Genomic DNA, 17,455 nt, shown 5'->3' with positions numbered 1-17,455 from the left:
GATTTTCTTTTGTAGGCGTGACTGTGTTATTCTCATCAATTGTGTTGTGAATCGGTTTGTTAAGGTTTCTATAAAATATTTTTTCGTTTGTAGCAAATATAGTGTTATCATTTCTGCGTTGTTGTGCTTTCGTGTATCTTTTAAGCCTATGAACTTTAAGTGCCAGTTTTTGTTTTAAGGTGTCTAGAAATTCTTCGGGTTTTTGGTTGGTATTTTCGTGTCTGGTATGTGTAATGTTACTCTTAAATATAGCCTCAACTCTCCTAACTACTTTATTTGATCTGTTGTTGTTTATGTATTGTGTAAGTCTTCCACAGTCTGCTCTTAGTTTTTCTATGTCTTTTTCTAGCCTTTGCTGCCATGGTGGTTTCGTGTTATTTCTTTGTCGTCTGTTACCTGTGTATTCTGTAATTTTATAGTTTAGATCTTCAGAGACAACTACTGCTGTGCAATAAATTAGTGTATGTATGTCTATGAGTTTTGCGTCTTTTGTTAAAAATTGTGGCAATATATGTTCATTAAACAAATTAACTAAACGAAATAGATTAGAGCTGTATCTCAGTTTAGGGAGTTTTGGTCGAGCGGCTGGGTCCATACCAGAGTATTGTGTTAGAGTTCTTATAAATTTGTCATGTATTTCTTGGGTATAGGTGCTGGTTGTTAGATTCTGATCTGCGATGACTAAGGTCTCAATATCATTTTCCAACACAAAGGTTAAATTTTCAGTTTGTGAGGATGTGTTTGATGTCTGTGTGTATGCTTGTGATTGATGGAATGGGTGGGATTGTAAAATTGGTTGAGATTGAAAGTGACGTTGTGGTTGTTCTGGTATAATATTTTCGTCTGCGTCTTGTAATAATGTCATGGTATTAGAGCCTACATCAGCTTCTTGTAACTGTAAGCGGACTTCTTCTCTCAATTGGTCTAGTATTTCTTGAGAGAGAAGTTTATTTCGTACTATAACTCTCCGCTGGTCTGATATTCTTTGTTCTGAAACGGTTACTTCCGGATATTGTTGGGAAAAAAGTTGATGCAATTGTTGCCTGTATGTGGTCATGTCGGTCTCTAACTTGGTTATGTGAAAGTAAGTGCGCATGATAAATGTATTCACATCTTTGCTCCATTTCATGCGTACTCGTGATTTCCCAGCCTTGGTGGACACGGGTAAGAAGGAATTTGCCTCCCGTGCAACATTCAAGACTGGTATGGGTGGATCTGGATTAAACGAGAGTGGTTGGGGTGACGATGGTACGGAAGGTGAAGGTGATCTGGAGGGTGTGTACGATACAGTACTTGGGCTATATGATTCTATTGGAGTGTTTGTTCTGACTGTTAAGCTATCACCATCGTCACGAGTTTCAGCTGTAGCATCTTTGTCGGTGGGAGCCCGCCTGTTCAACTCCTCACCGCTGACGATTCGCATGCTGAGACACCCAGCGTCAGCTCCAGGTGTGCCCCGGCGATCGCCCCCGGGCAGCGGTCCCATACGTTTACGTTTAGATCGTAGCTCCATTTTTGATGGGTTTCCAGAGCCACGTTAGCCACGCCAGTAATTTCTCATTCGTGTGTCCGCCCCCCACGTGATTAGGTGTTCAATCAGGACGTGTGGTTGTATTTATATTATTATTATTATTATTATTATTACCTATATTATTATTCCCTTTTCAAAGATAGCTAATCCGCTTTTAGCACTAAGCTCTTTTGAAAACACGCGCTCGCTACAAAAGAGTTAACGAGTAACAACGAATTGTTATGTTCCTACCTACTTACCATCCATATTTTAAAATTAGTTTAATATTATTATATTTTTTATTTATTATTTATATAAAATAAATATAAATTAATCTTAAGAAATCAATGAAATGTAATCAAATCATAGTAATATAAGATTTTTTTTCATTTTTGTTGTTAATGCACTATCGATTATATCTATAATTGAGGTGACATCTGCCATGAACTTTTGTCAATTGTTCAATGTTTTGTATCGATGATCACTTTGTTGGCGTCTAAAATGCTGGGAGTCCTCAACAGAGCGAAGCGGTACTTCACGCCTGGACCAAGGCTTTTGCTTTATAAAGCACAAGTCTGGCCTCGCGTGGAGTACTGCTCCCATCTCTGGGCCGGGGCTCCCAAATACCAGCTTCTTCCATTTGACTCCATACAGAGGAGGGCCGTTCGGATTGTCGATAATCCCATTCTCACAGATCGTTTGGAGCTTCTGGGTCTGCGGAGGGACTTCGGTTCCCTCTGTATTTTGTACCGCATGTTCCATAGGGGACGGGAGGGGGAGTGCTCTGGTGCTTCCTCATGGGGAGTGCTCTGAGGAATTGTTCGAGATGATACCGGCATCTCGTTTTTACCATCGCACCGCCCGCCACCGGAGTAGAGTTCATCCATACTACCTGGAGCCACTGCGGTCATCCACAGTGCGTTTCCAGAGGTCTTTTTTGCCACGTACCATCCGGCTATGGAATGAGCTCCCCTCCACGGTGTTTCCCGAGCGCTATGACATGTCCTTCTTCAAACGAGGCTTGTGCAGAATATTAAGCGGTAGGCAGCGGCTTGGCTCTGCCCCTAGCATTGCTGAAGTCCATGGGCGATGGGCGACGGTAACTACCAAGTAAATCTAAATGCACGCCGATCTGGTCCTTTAAAAATATTTATTTATATTTATTTATTTATATATTTATTTATATATTTATATTTATTTATATATTTATATTTATTTATATATTTATATTTATTTATATATTTATATTTATTTATATATTAAAAATATTTATATATTTATATATTAATCAATCAAGCGGTATAATTTTATAAAAAGTTCACTTAACACACGTTTTGTTTAGGGGCTAAAAAATGAAAAAGTGTACCTAACAATGAAAAACGACACCAGAAACCGGTATCTTTTTGCAGCGATTTTTGAACCATTTCCTGATGAAACTGAAACATGTTTCTATCGATTCAGATTGCCGACAATTTTGAAAATGTGCAAAATTGTTTGTTTTATAAGTTTTATGTTTAATTACTTTTTATATTGTACTCTGGAAGTGAAGCTTCTTTAGAATCGTTGTGATGTGATTTCAAACTCGACGAAACGAAATGAAAGGAAACGAAAAATAAGTGTGCCGCGATTGGCTTGCCGAAGCGGCTCCGAGCGGCCCCGACAAATCACGAAGCGCTCCACACGGTCTCGCGTCTCCGACTATATAGTTCAGTGTGTTTTTGACGTCCGTGCACGCGTCGTGGCCCTCGGAGCGCCCGAGATACTTTTGATTTCTATTTAGCTTGTTATCAACAGATGTTGCTGCACGTAAATTCAACAATTCCTGAATCGCGGACGAGATGTTACACAGTTGATAGACGTTCTCGTATTTCTCTTATTAAATCATACTTACATGGCGTAGGGATACCGTAATCATGCAGACGGTTCCCCTAGGATGAGGCTGCTCCATTGCACTGCGGAGTGATTGATCCTTGCGATTATTTTTATTTATGGAACGAAGTTCCTTACGGCAGGCTTGGAGGAGATAGGGATTTTGCTGCGCGACCGAACTGAAAAAAATGTGATAGTAAAAACCGTAAGAAAAAGTCCGTGGAATAAGGCCTTGTTTACCGCACAGCGATATTTCACCGCGCGATTTTTTTCTCGTAATTCTTTTTTTTTTTATATGGAACTTTCTATCCGGTGTCCCACGACACCACACATCTTTTTTATAAGTTTCACTTATCCCGTATGTGACTTGCACACACACACACACCTTTTTTTTCATTAAGTTTTTTGCCAGCACCTTTTGTTACACGAAAGCAGTTTTTTGTTGACGAACTTGTCTATTTTTATTCTACTGACAAATAGTGTACTGGGTTTTAAACATAAATGCATGCTTTAACTATAATTATGCTTTTTTCCATTCCATAAATATTATTTTAAAAAATAGTGATAGGGAGCCCAGACTAGATGATTTATTATTAAGGGATTTTATGACCTGGTAACTAAGACCATAAGGTCAAGTCTTATTTAAATTTTAATGTGTAACTTTTTATATGAAAATGATATTATGAAATGAAATTAAATGAAATGAAAACGAAACGAAATGAAATGGGATGATATTAACATACCTAAGCTACCCAACCAATTTTTTAAATACATCAACAGTTGATGTATATAAATATATATATACACCAATTTAGGAATATTATCTGTGGCGGGCAGCCATCATACAACGATTCATCATCAGCGCATCAAGAATTTCGGCTACCACAATCCCCGCATTCTCGCAAATAAAACGTCATTGACAGTCGTCCCACAGCAAGCCAGCACCGCAGCCTCAACAGGACCATCGCAGCCGACTCACCGCGCTTCCTGGTCCTACGGCACACAACTTCACTGCTTCATCACGCCGCTACAGTTCATCGCAGCCCACGACCGGATCATCAACGCTTGGGGTCACACATCTCCGGCGTGGCAGCTCTGCATCACATGGACTACGCACGACACGCACGCAACGTTCAAGCTCAGTCTCGACTCACTGCAGACTTCGAGCAGCACTGGCGACAATCACGCAGCATTCAGCTCAGTTTCGACTCACTGCAAACTTCGAGCAGCACTGGCGACACGCACGCAGCATTCAAGCTCAGCCTCGACTCACCGCAGGCTTCGAGCAGCACTGGCCCTTGCAAGCTAATCTCAGCACGGACAACGCTAACTAAAAAATGACACGACCTCCAGTCTCGGAGGGGAGTGATGTGGCGGGCAGCCATCATACAACGCAAGATAATTGACAGATGCCTGAATCTCGCTTACGACATTTTCAAGATAAAGCGCATATATACAAGTTCCAAACAACAACATTCGGACCGTCGGTCTACCGAGCAATATCATCCGCTCGGTGGAAGATCTTCCCTTTGTCGTATATACCCAAATATCTATGGCATACACGATAAAGGCAGAACTCTCAAAATTCTCAAATATTAAGTGTATAAACTATGGGGCAGAACGGCGATATCATCTAGTCTGACTTTTTGGCGGGAACGCGAAGAGTGAAGTTGTGTGATTTGTTTTTATTTTGTCTAATTAGTGTTTCTTCAGGTTTCAATGTGTAATAACGGTGGTTTATTAACTGTTTAGTATCTGTGAAAGTGCACAAATGTGGGAAAATGAAACAAAGCCGCTGAACGTAACTTCTCGGGATCTTCCAAAAAGTCCACTGAAAAAGTCTCAGTAAATGACCACCATTTTACTGAGATTATATTTCATCCCATATCATCTCTTATCACTTCATACCATTTCATCCCAAATGATTAATGTCTCAAATTAATCATCTTCATTTCATTTCACTCCATATTATCATTTTTCATAAACATAAGAATATAAATTAAAATAAGACATGACTTAAAGGCCTTAGTTACCAGGTCATAAAATCCCTTAAATTTTTTTTGTGTATAATCTATGACCCATAGATTTTTTTTGGTACAACTTTTCCTTATTAGGAAAAGCAAGGGGATCTACGCCCATACAATCTTTGACCCATAGATTATCCATTTAATACTTTACTGGATGTCAAATGTCAATATTATGTCAAACTCAAAGCAAGAAATTTGATCGACATCGTTGAAATTATAAAGTGAAGGTCAATGCGAAGCGAAGCAAACCAAAACATATAAATTCAAGTTATTAACGAATATAATTTTGAGCGAATCAAATCAAAAGTGATGCATTTGCAAAATTACTTGTCTGTTTTAGTAAATTTGTGCAGTTTATAAGAACTATAAGAACGAAAATGGAGGGCAAAAAAATATCTTTTGGTTTCATGAAAACGAAAAAAGCAGAAAAACCAGTCGTAGACGAAAAAAAGGACTATATAGAATGTGTAGAGGAGAAATCTATCAAAGTAGTCGGGTAAAATGACATCAAATACTTTAGAAAACTACGTTAACATTTTAAAATTTTATTGTTTTCATTTTAAAATCAAATGTGCTCTTTTTTTTATTGCTTAGATGGTTGGATGAGCTCACAGCCCAACTGGTGTTAAGTGGTTAATGGAGACCAGAGACATATACAACGTAAATGCGCCATCCACCTTGAGATATAAGTTCTACGGTCTTAATTATAGTTACAACGCCTGCCCCACCCTTCAAACCGAAACGCATTACTGCTTAACGGCAGAAATGGGCAGGGCGGTGGTACACACCCGCGGGGACTCACAAGAGGTCCTACCACCAGTAAAAAACAACAAATATATTAATTTACTTTAAACTAGATATCAACTGACTTGCAGACTTAATATTAGTAATGTCACTTATGAAAACGATCATAGAATGCTGCAGTCATAAATTCTATGAAACAATTTTGCTTGAATGGAGATGAAATTTGCCTGCATTTTTAACCAACAAAAAGGGGGCTCCTGTGTTCTTGTAGATAGTAGGATCTTCCCTTTTCCACGCGATATCACCCTCATGAACAGTGATTACATTGTTTTTTAAGGAAAATACTAAAAATGATTCCAAAATCAAATACAAAACAAACAAAGAAAAACTGGGGAAATGTAAAATAAAAATGGGACTTTGGGTAAACAGTCTTCCTAATTTATGCCAAAAAAGATCTCCAAAATTGAAATGTGGGAGTATGTACCTCACATCAACTTCTACACATCTACCTTAACACTTAAATTTTAGCTTTCCATGTTAACTATAAAATTTTACCAAACTCAATCTGCATTAAGGTAAAAGCACTAATGCTGGACATTGAACTAAAAGATGACACTTTAAAAAAAAAAAAATTCTAATAAGGAAACTAAACACTTAAATAACATTGCTGTTGATGTTAGACACCTAGTACCATGTATGATACATTCTCAAAAGCTTGCGTACAGTGTTAGAAGCAAATTTCAAATTGGCATCAGTTGACAACAAACAATGTGAGCAGGTTGACGTTTTGCGCGTAATTCTTAGCGTATTCCTTAAGCCATCTGACTTTTAACAGGTATGATTTTGTCTTATATTTATAATTATTGGCTACTGTTGGTTTCGATATTATAAATGTATGAAATTATTGATTTATTAGGACCAATTCCTTGTTATTTTGGTTTGTTTTTGTACAAATTTTAAGTGGTGTTTACTATTAGTACCAAAAATGAATCAAAACCTAAAAGATGACACGTGTGTCTTCTACTAGGGTTACATCGAACTGAATTTGTTAGCTTAATTTTCTTCAAATTCAGCCTTTATGTTGTAAAACAAAAGTTTCAATCTGAGTTTCGTTCATTTTACACTAGTCTAACTAAACGAAGACAGTGTCAACTATTAGGGTATACTAGATGTCAACTATTAGTATCAATTAATTTCAGCTTAAGTTTCGAGCACGATGCCACCAGTAAAGGGTCGGATGTTTCAATACTCTGAAGCCAATATTGAAGAAGCCATAAAAGAATGTATATGTTTGAGGATTTACTGGTGGCCCTGAGGCCTTTCCAGTTTCACAAGGACAGAAGGGACGGGATTTGCTAACAGCTACCCGAGCGCCTCCAAGGGAGACCTAACAACTCAAGAGTAGCTGCTTCGCGAATGAATCTACTACCGGATCGGGATCGCGACCCGCTGAGAAGATCCGGCGAGAAACTCAACGGGCTGATGCTTAGGTTAGGTTGCACGTTAGGTTAGGTTGAACTCTTTGCAGAGTTCGACGAATACCATTACCGGGATCTCTACTCCTAGTGTTAAAGCGGAAGGCGTCTAATGTAAGGGTTATTGGATCTGTTGGATCCGTAAGGAGGTGTCTAGGGCGACGACGGTGACTGGCTCCTGCGTGGTCAGGATTCGGGGAGTAGTCAGCGGCGGCAACGATAAGGCGATTATCATGACGCATTGCCTTATCGAAGTAACGTTCCGACGCGGACTTCATGTATTTTTTGATCGGTTCGAGGTCCAAGTCGTCGTGTAAGTCGACGTTCCTCACGAACCACGGGGCTCCGACTGCTAACCTGCAAAAACGAGATTGTAGGGATTGGAGGGTGTCTATGTGTGTACGGGCCGCGTGAGCAAACACCACACTCGCGTAAGTCATGACCGGCCTTATGTAAGCTTTGTAAAGTGTCACCTTGTTCCGAAGGGACACTTTACTCCGCTTACAGATCATGGGGTAGTCTGCCGAGAATAAAAGCGGCACGGTCGCGGACTGATTTTATATGTGGGTGGAATGTCATGGATGCATCCAGGGTGACTCCCAAGTACTTGACCTTCCTGGTTCAGGATATGAGGGGGGGCGTTCCGACAGCTTCTGCGGCAAAGAAATTTGGAGTTCCACGAGTAACTTTATTAAATAAAGTCAAGTGAAAGACACCTATTATGCGTAAAATGGGAAGAAGTTGTTATTTAACCAAAGATATAGAAAAAATACTCGTAACATGGGTAAAAGCTATGGTCAAACAAGGGTTTCCAATAGGAAAAGATAATTTACAAGATAGCGTTAAGTAAATAGTTGATGATCTTAATATTGATTATAATTGTTTATAATAAAACTAATGTTAAAGTCGTGTCTATTATTAGTGCCAACTGATGTCAATTTTTGGTGGATTTGATTTTCGATGCTGTCATCTTTTAGTGTCTATGGCAGAACTAACAAGTTTGTAATTTTTTGTAGAAACTACAACAGTATTGAAATATTTTATATGAAAAAATTGATCTCTAAATGTAGCTCTAACAGTAAAAAAAAAGATTTAATATAATTTTTGATAAATACATTTGATAATTGAGAATGAAGTTTGATTTGTCCTTAAAGTGTCTAGCATTAGTGCTTTTACCTTAATTGAAAAATATACTGATATCATGACATTCCTAAAATTCTCATAATTTAAATTCAAACTATTAAAAATATAATTTTAATTTCTAGTGCGGAAGAAATCAAAGATGACACACCTTTAATAATTCCAATGAAACCTAACACGCTCATCACGACTGAGAGATTGAAGCAGATAGCCCAGAAAGTAGAGAGTGCTTTAGATGAACCGGAAGTTGTGAAGTCAGATAGTCCAAAGACTGTTGAAATTCCAGAAAATGAGACTTTAGAGCAGATGGCTGTCAGAGAATTAATGGAAGACACGAAGAAGAAGGTGAAAATTGAAACGTCAGCCATAACAGTACCGTTACCTGCTAAACCAGTTACTGATGGAGAAAAAGAGGTAATTGTAGTCAAATAAAAGTGACAGTAGTCAAAAGCCTGGGTGTTTTTTACAGCTTATGGCCCAGGTAGTGTTGAATGATCACTGAATATACTAAGTCTACAAGTATGTATTATGGTCAAACCAGAATGCAGGATTATTGAATGGTGGAAATAGATAGTAGCTACCAATACGGACTCAGAGTACTATTACTAGGAAATTACAAAAACTCCACTACTGATAGCACTTGATGCCATTTTTGACCTTTTTAGAGGAAACCTACTGAGTAGTTGAATAATATATTGCATTTCAGTTTAAAGGGTGGGGCAGTTATTGATGTGCAAAAATTGAGACTTAGAACTCATCACTCACTCATGTGCCTAATGTACCTCTGGCAACGTACATTGTTCATGTTAATGAGCCCTAGTATCCGCTTCATACTGTGTGGGCCATAAGCTTGTTTGTGCTTACTTGTTCAATAAAGCATCTGAGTCAATAGTCTGATTTTATATTATAATATTTCAGTCAACATTGGATGACTATGACTCTGTACCAATACAAGACTTTGGTATGGCAATGCTTCGTGGAATGGGATGGACACCAAACAAAGACCTGTAAGTTTTAACAAATGGGATCATGTCTATTGCATCATCACATCTAAAATTAGTTACAGTTCAGAAACAAAGACTAGATTTAAACAAATATAAAAAAACAGCTATGATTTAAATTTTTCCTCCATGGATTCTCTGGTAGTGGAGCTGATCGATATCACAATATGAATGCCATCAGTTACTTTGCAACGTGAAAGTCTTAATTAATATAATATACAGGTTGTACCACTCTTTGAAATAGAATGGATGACTGCTTCAATTCAGAAATAGGCAGGATGCATACTTACAATACACCCTACTACCAGCAATTACACCTTAAAAATTTTGTTTCATTTTACATTTTTTTTTTTTTTATTGATGTTGACATGTGGTTTTTCTATCCCAGGATAGTCCTATCGCTTCATTTGTGAACACCGGTTATCATATTAATTAGACCACAATTAATTTTCAGTTTTAAATCTTCTTCTTCTTTCTTCCCTATTTCTCTCAGCTGGGGTGTAGGGCTCGAATCAAATTCTTCATTTGCATCGGTCTTCGGCAGTCTATTCTACCTCCTCCCACGTCATGCCCAAGACGCCTGGCAAAAAGAAGAGAGAGAGAGAGAGAGAGAGATCCCAAAACATGTTCTTAATATTACTATTTAAATATATATTACTTTTCAATAAAACTTTGCAGGCCCAAATACAAGCAACCTCAGTTAAGGCCTAAAGGCCTAGGACTTGGTGCCGACAAAGTTGTCTCAGATAAAAAGAAAACATCTAAAGACAAAAATGGTGAAGAATTAACAATCGTGAAGAACTCATTTGTGAAAATTACAACTGGGAAATACAGTGGATATTATGGAAAGGTTAGTTTAGTTAATCCATACATTAATTGAAGACATGAGTGGATGAAGGGGACATGATACAATTTTTATTTTTTTTATTGCTTAGATGGGTGGACGAGCTCACTCCTTCATCACACGCAATTGCTAAAAATAGCTTTTAAACCTGGAGTTTTAAGGTCTAATATGGTTTATAGGCACATAACACCTTCATTTAATGTAAAAACTCAAAAATCTTAAAAATGGTACTTAACCTCATCATCTACTCATGTCTTCAATTATTTGTTATCTACATAATTATAGTATCTGTCAAACTATGCCTATCTTATTGTCTGAAGGTGTAAAGATTCAAACACTTCTCAGGAAATAACTCTGGTTCTTGCATATATTATTGTTACAATTTATTAAACTCTAAAAATGTTTAGTTTAAATTTTATAGCCTGTATACACTTTCAGTTAATGGATTTGGAATTCTGAAAAATCAAATGTTTTTTAACTGAGTCTAAGCAATCAGATTAGAGCACTGTAATCAAAATTACACAAGATCCATGATACATAAGTACTTGGAAAAAGTTTTTATATGTATTTTATTGAAATGTTTAAACATATAGTTTTATATGGATACCCTCATACATATACCTACAGTATAAGTGTATATTTACATACTTCCGACTGATGTATGCATATGTATGTAGGCAAAAATACAAGCTGTTTGAATCAACTCTTTCAAAAACACTATTATGAAAAAGTAAAAATGGTCTACAGTAAATGTTTACTTTGTTTGTTTGTTAGTTTAACCTTATCTTGCAAGGAATTGAGTATCTTATTATTATATTACTATATTTGACGATTTCAATAACTTTATGAAATGTGTGGAAATTATACCAACAACAACAAACTATTGGACAGATATTGTGGATAGGCAACGCTGTACAAATATCGTCGATAATCTCGTTCTCACTGACTATCTGTAACCTCTGGGTCTCCAGAGTCAAATAGAGGGACTCCAATAATATCAAATAGGCCTCCAAATAAAGGGACTCCACTTTTCTTTGTATTCTGTTATGTATGTACCTAGTCAGGTCATAAATTCTGTCACATGTTTAATGTAAAATAATTGAAAAAAGTTTATTCATTACGTAACCATTCATATACCAAAATGAACTTAACAAAACATAGATTCTTATGACACTAAAGTTTATTCAAAATGACCTCCGTGATTTTGAATACAGGCCTTCAATCTGCGCGGCCAGTCGTCTATCGCAGCACGAACGAGGTTCATGTCAATATCGGCGGCTGCCTTAATCAAGGATGTCTTGCGTGACTCCAAATTGGGATGAGGCTTTGAGCACGCCTTTTCCTCCAAGTGTTGCCATATCTTGTAATCTAACGGATTCAAATCTGGACTGGAGGAGGGCCAGTCTTCGTGCCGGATGAAGTCGATTTCACGCGCCGCCAGCCAGTCTTGTGTGCTCTTCGCTCTATGAGCTGGCGCCGAATCTTGTTGGAATACCCAGTGCCTGTTATTGAACATGGTATGAGAAACAGGTTCCACAAGGTTCGTCAGGACTGTATTTTGATACACAACTGCATTCGTTTTTACACCTTTCTCACAAAAATGTACCTCTGTTAATCCCCATTAAGAAACTCCCAACCATATCAAGAGCGAGGATGGAAAATGACCTCGTTGGACACGCGGAATACGGTTGCTCGCTTCTTCACTACTGTGTGCGTACACCTTATCATTTTGTTTGTTGTAGCTCTCTTCTACGGTAAAAATTTTTTCATCCGAAAAAACAATTTCCCGATATTTTTTTCCCGCGTACCGCTTCAACAAAGCGCGGCATCTCTTCAGTCTCAGGTCCATTAGACGAGCATTCAAACGATGTCCTGTTTTTCTTCGATATGCCCGAAGCCCTAAGTCTTCATTTAACACCCTTTTCACCGTGGTTCTGCTTAACCCCATCTGAAGGGCCAACAGTTTCTACTTACGTTTGGGATTTCTTTGAATTCGCGCCTTCACAGCTTTTATCACTGCTGGAGTCCTAACAGACCGAGGGCGACCACTTCTTGACCTGTCATCGACACTAGAGTCTTCATTGTATCGTTTGATGGTACGATAAACGAATCTTTTGGTTATATTCAAATTTTTCAGTATGTTAAAAATTTGAATTGGCGCGTAACCGCAACGATGCAACGCAATAACTGCAACACGGTCTTCTTTAAGCGTCCACTCCATATTTAAAAATGAGTAAAATTCTAAAAGTATACATTTTTATTTTCATGAACAATTCGAAATTCGAATTCAATAAACTTTTTTGTGGCCAGCATTCTAAAAGAAAAGTTTTTACTGTGTGACAATACTTATGACCTGACTAGTTATAATAAGGAGCACTCCGAGCACACATTTCATCTTTTTACCATTGCACCGCTCGCGACTGGAGCAGATTGTTTCAGAGATCTTTTTGCCATGTACCTTCTGGCTCATATTACTCTGGAATAAAGTCCCCTCCACTGTGTTTCTAATTGCTACGACATGACATTCTTCAAAAAAAGTTTTAAGGAAAGTCATTTGCGGTAGGCAGCTGCTTAGCTATAGTACTGGCGTTGCTGATGTCCTTGAGTGACTGTGACCAATAACTGGCAGGCAAAAAATTGACCTACAAAGGCAAAAAAATGAGTTAAATAAATAAATATAAATATTTACTGACAATCACGCCACGTTAACTGGTGATAAGTTCGTAAAGAACTTGTGTTACAAGTTAACGGAGTTAAGTCCATATAACGGAAATAAATGTAAGATTTTTTATTATACACATACATATATTTAATATACATCCATAACCCTGGAAAATACATTTATATTTACCATACAAATATCTTCCCTTGGCGGGATTCGAACCCGCGACCCCCTTGTGTAGTGACCATGTCACTTACCACTACACCGGACGGCCGTTAGTTTCCTATGCTAACTCCTATAGGATATGTATAAAGATACCTCACCTTTTGTCATACAATTTTCAAAAACATTTCAGGTGCTTAGCCTCGATGAAGACAACGGCAGAGCTATGGTCAATATAGTGATGAAAAATGAAACTGTCAATCTAAGCGAGTTCATGATGCATCCGGTCACAAAGTCCGAATTCGACAAGGAATCCAAAGTTATAAGTACTTAATTTTTTTTCATTTACATCTGTCCTCCTTGTCTCTGATCTCTTGGCAGAATGGTCGTGACCGTTGTGTGTTTAGTGATGGGTTTTATCCGGTGACACTTCTGTCAGTTACCTGTGTCTGGTGCCTTATGTGCAGGAAGCAATTTCTTGTAGCCCTTATCTGGTCAGTCTTAGACAACTATAAACTTTTTATAGGCCACCATATTCCTTTCTAATTTGACTATTTACTACTTGTGAAGAATACTTAACGGTAGGTAGTGGTTTGGCTCTGCCCCTGGCATTGCTGACGTCCATGGGCGACGGTAATTACTCATCATCAGGTGGGTCTAATGCACGCCTGTCTACAAAGGCAATTAAAAAAAATCAGGTCCATCTGTTCACAATATTTTGTGAACAACAAATTGTGTGTTACACAATATTTTGTGTGTTACAAATTATGTAAACAAATTTTGTTTAAAACAGCCGTGAAGCTTATAAACCGTCTGGTTTTAATAAGTTGCAGTGCTTCACAGCGTGAAAGCAGTCATCTTAAGATATAAGACCAAAGTCACCATTGAAGAACGCCTATAACCAAACTGTAAACCAGAATGCGTAAATACTGGTGGTAGGACCTCTTGTGAGTCCGCGCGGGTAGGTAACCACCCCGCCTATTTCTGCCGTGAAGCAGTAATGCGTTTCGGTTTGAAGGGTGTGGCAGCCGTTGTATCTATACTGAGACCATAGAACTCATGTCTCAAGGTGGGTGGCGGCATTTACGTTGTAGATGTCTATGGGGTCTGGTAATCACCTAACATCAGGTGAGCAGTGAGCTCGTCCACCAATCTAAGCAATAAAAAATAAAATACTTTGTAGAAGGAAGGAATTTTATAAATTTTGGGAATTTAGTTTCATTACACAATATAAAAGTGTTGAAGTCTGTTGTGACCACCTGTTAGGCTAGTATTGTCTTGTCATGACACTCAAATCACAATTGTATATATAAATTGTGCTTGGTCTGATTCATCTATATATATTATAAGTTCTACATTTATTTTTCAATTGAGTTACAATAATCGGCTAAATGTCCAAGTATTGTAACCTAATTACGATTTTTTTCACAGGTTCTATTGAAGAACTCTCTCACAATGTGAAGTTTAATTTAAATGTATTTTCTCCGCGGAGGGGCCTGTAAGGTACAATACTTGGACCATTCACATGTAAATTTGTTTTTTTTTTGCAAGAGCAATACACTTAGTAAATATAAAAAAATGTAAATATTTATAGATGCAGACAAGTACGAAAAATACAAGAAAGATGAAAAAGTTCCTCAATCGTCAAAAGAAAAAGATATAGAGAGTTCACCTAAAAGAGAAACGAAGAAAGAAAAGTATGAACATACCGACAGGCGTGAAAGAGAAGATTGGTCAAATGGTAAAAATAGAAAAGAGGATAGACATAGGAGAGACTCGTCAAGCACCGGTGAAGAGAGATCTCAGAAGAAAAAGAAGCACAAAAAAAGATACAGCAGCAACGAATCTTTAAGTTCTCAATCAGAGGATGAGAGGAGGCGGAGGAAGAAAGACAAGAAAAAGCGTGAAAGAAGCGTGGATTCTGAAGATGAATATAAAAAGAATAAAGGTAGCGCTACACCGGACGGCAAACGAGATATCGATAAGAAGAGGAAGGGAAAAAAGAAGAAAAGAGACAGGGATCGTTCACCGAATTATAAAAAACATAGAAAATAAGCTTTAAATGAATTACAATCTTCATCATTTTTATTTTTTTATTTTCCGCTTCTTGTTTTGACCGAAAAAGGCCCTTTAGAATTGAAACTAACCGGTTTAATCTCAGAACCCTTGAATCTCGAGCTGCTTAAAAGTTCAGTCAGGAAAAAAACCGCAAAGTTGTGATTCTGATTCCATTTTTTTTATCTAATATTCTCAACTACGTCTATACATAGGTATAAATCTATCATTAAAATTGTCTGCCTTAATTGCCTTACATTTAGATGTACCTCATTTATTTTCAATACCATATTATTTAATGTCCAGAAATGAGAAGTTTGACCTCTGGACCAGATTTAGAGGAGGGCCCCCACAATAGAGACTTTGGAAAAACATCTTTCAAATTCCGACAAGTAAACACCTTTTCCTTCCTCTGAAATTTAATTTCAGATAATTTCTTGTCTCCGATTATATCTAAGTGTGTTTGTTAAATACTAAGAGAATCTACGTGGTTTCGCAATAAATTATTTATTGGAAAACTGTACTGAAAAAAATTGTTCATTTTATTTGGACAATTATTTGGTGCCAGGGGGCCTCCGCTCCTCTGTTGCCCCAAGGTCTCCAGACCTCTAAATCCAGCCCTGTTTGATCCATTTAAAACGACTGCGTCTTGTAGTTATTATCTATGTACTGCGGACTTTTTGACGGGAACGCGAGGAGTGAGGTGTGTGTTTTGTTTTATTTTGTATAATTGGTGTTTCTTCAGGTTTAAATGTGTAATTTGTATTAGGTGGTGTATTAACTGCTTAATATCTGTGAAAGTGCACAAATGTGAGAAAATGAAACAAAACCGCTGGACGTAGCATCTCGGCATCCTCCAAAAAGTCCACTGAAATAATCTCAGTAAATGACAACCATTTTACTGAGATTACATTTCATCCCATATCATCTCATCTCATTTCATTTCTTTTCACTCCATATTATCATCTTTCATAGAAATAAGAATATAAATTAAAATAAGACTTGACCTAATAAAGGTCTTAGTTACTAGGTCATAAAATCCCTTAAAAAAAATCTATATACCGCTGTTTAATGGAAAGCCGTTATGGCAATAAATGCAATTAAGACTATCCTCATTCATGGTGGCCATTCATATATGGTGCCTATAGACGACGTGAACGGAGCATATTTACAACAATAAAATTTTAATTTTTAGCAGTCTATAAGGCTGCCTTTCGACCGGAGCGGAGCTGAGCAACGGAGTAAGGCGGAGCGGCGTTGCGTACTGTGTCTGTCCACGTGACGAGTCAGTAGTCAGTAGTCAGTTCACACCATAGATTATACACTTAGGTTCACACTATGGGCACGCTGTGCGCCCGCGCTCTTTTTTTTTTTTATTGCTTAGATGGGTGGACGAGCTCACAGCCCACCTGGTGTTAAGTGGTTACTGGAGCCCATAGACATCTACAACGTAAATGCGCCACCCACCTTGAGATATAAGTTCTAAGGTCTCAAGTATAGTTACAACGGCTGCCCCACCCTTCAAACCGAAACGCATTATTGATTCACGGCAGAAATAGGCAGGGTGGTGGCTCGCACTCGCTTCCCCGCTCCGCTGCCTCGCTCCGCTATCCCGCTCCGCTTATCGGTTTTGTATGAATTTTTAAACAAGTTCGCAACCCCCTGTCCACTAAAGAGGAGATTTTGTGCACTCTTATTGGTTAATATTTCTCCGCTTCTCCGCTCCACTGCCTCGCTCCGCTCCGGTTGACAGGCAGCCTAATCGTCCCACGTCTTGGTTACCTATAGACTCAAATATATTAAGTGTATAATCTATGCTATAGACTGTAATGGGTGCGTGTTGAATTGACATCATTCTAAACGGAAGTGCTCATTCTAGACCTGATTAATACATACATATAAATTATAAGTCTTTCTGTATGGTTACTATTGAAATTATTGTCTGTGCTATTTTTGAAATAAATGT

General features: G+C 37.9%; 1 protein-coding gene across 2 annotated transcripts; it reads left to right on the top strand.

The window, feature by feature from the left end:
• The first annotated feature begins 5,476 nt into the window (after nucleotides 1-5,476).
• On the top strand, nucleotides 5,477-15,518 carry LOC101735931 (G-patch domain and KOW motifs-containing protein). Of its 2 annotated transcripts, XM_004929587.5 has the most exons (7): nucleotides 5,477-5,902; nucleotides 8,891-9,179; nucleotides 9,684-9,772; nucleotides 10,445-10,616; nucleotides 13,628-13,760; nucleotides 14,866-14,937; nucleotides 15,029-15,189. In XM_004929587.5, the coding sequence occupies exons 1-6, from the start codon at nucleotides 5,784-5,786 to the stop codon at nucleotides 14,934-14,936; spliced, it is 873 nt and encodes a 290-aa protein (XP_004929644.2). In that variant the 5' UTR covers nucleotides 5,477-5,783; the 3' UTR covers nucleotide 14,937; nucleotides 15,029-15,189. The 2 variants fall into 2 exon arrangements, with proteins under 2 accessions (XP_004929644.2, XP_004929643.2); XM_004929586.5 differs by lacking the exon at nucleotides 14,866-14,937 and having other exon boundaries at nucleotides 15,029-15,518.
• Nucleotides 15,519-17,455: the final 1,937 nt, after the last annotated feature.

Source organism: Bombyx mori, chromosome 21, assembly GCF_030269925.1.
Source record: "Bombyx mori chromosome 21, ASM3026992v2".
In the NCBI taxonomy this organism is placed as follows: domain Eukaryota; kingdom Metazoa; phylum Arthropoda; class Insecta; order Lepidoptera; family Bombycidae; genus Bombyx; species Bombyx mori.
The sequence above is the reverse complement of the archived record's forward strand: the minus strand, read 5'-3'. Positions and strand labels throughout refer to the sequence as shown.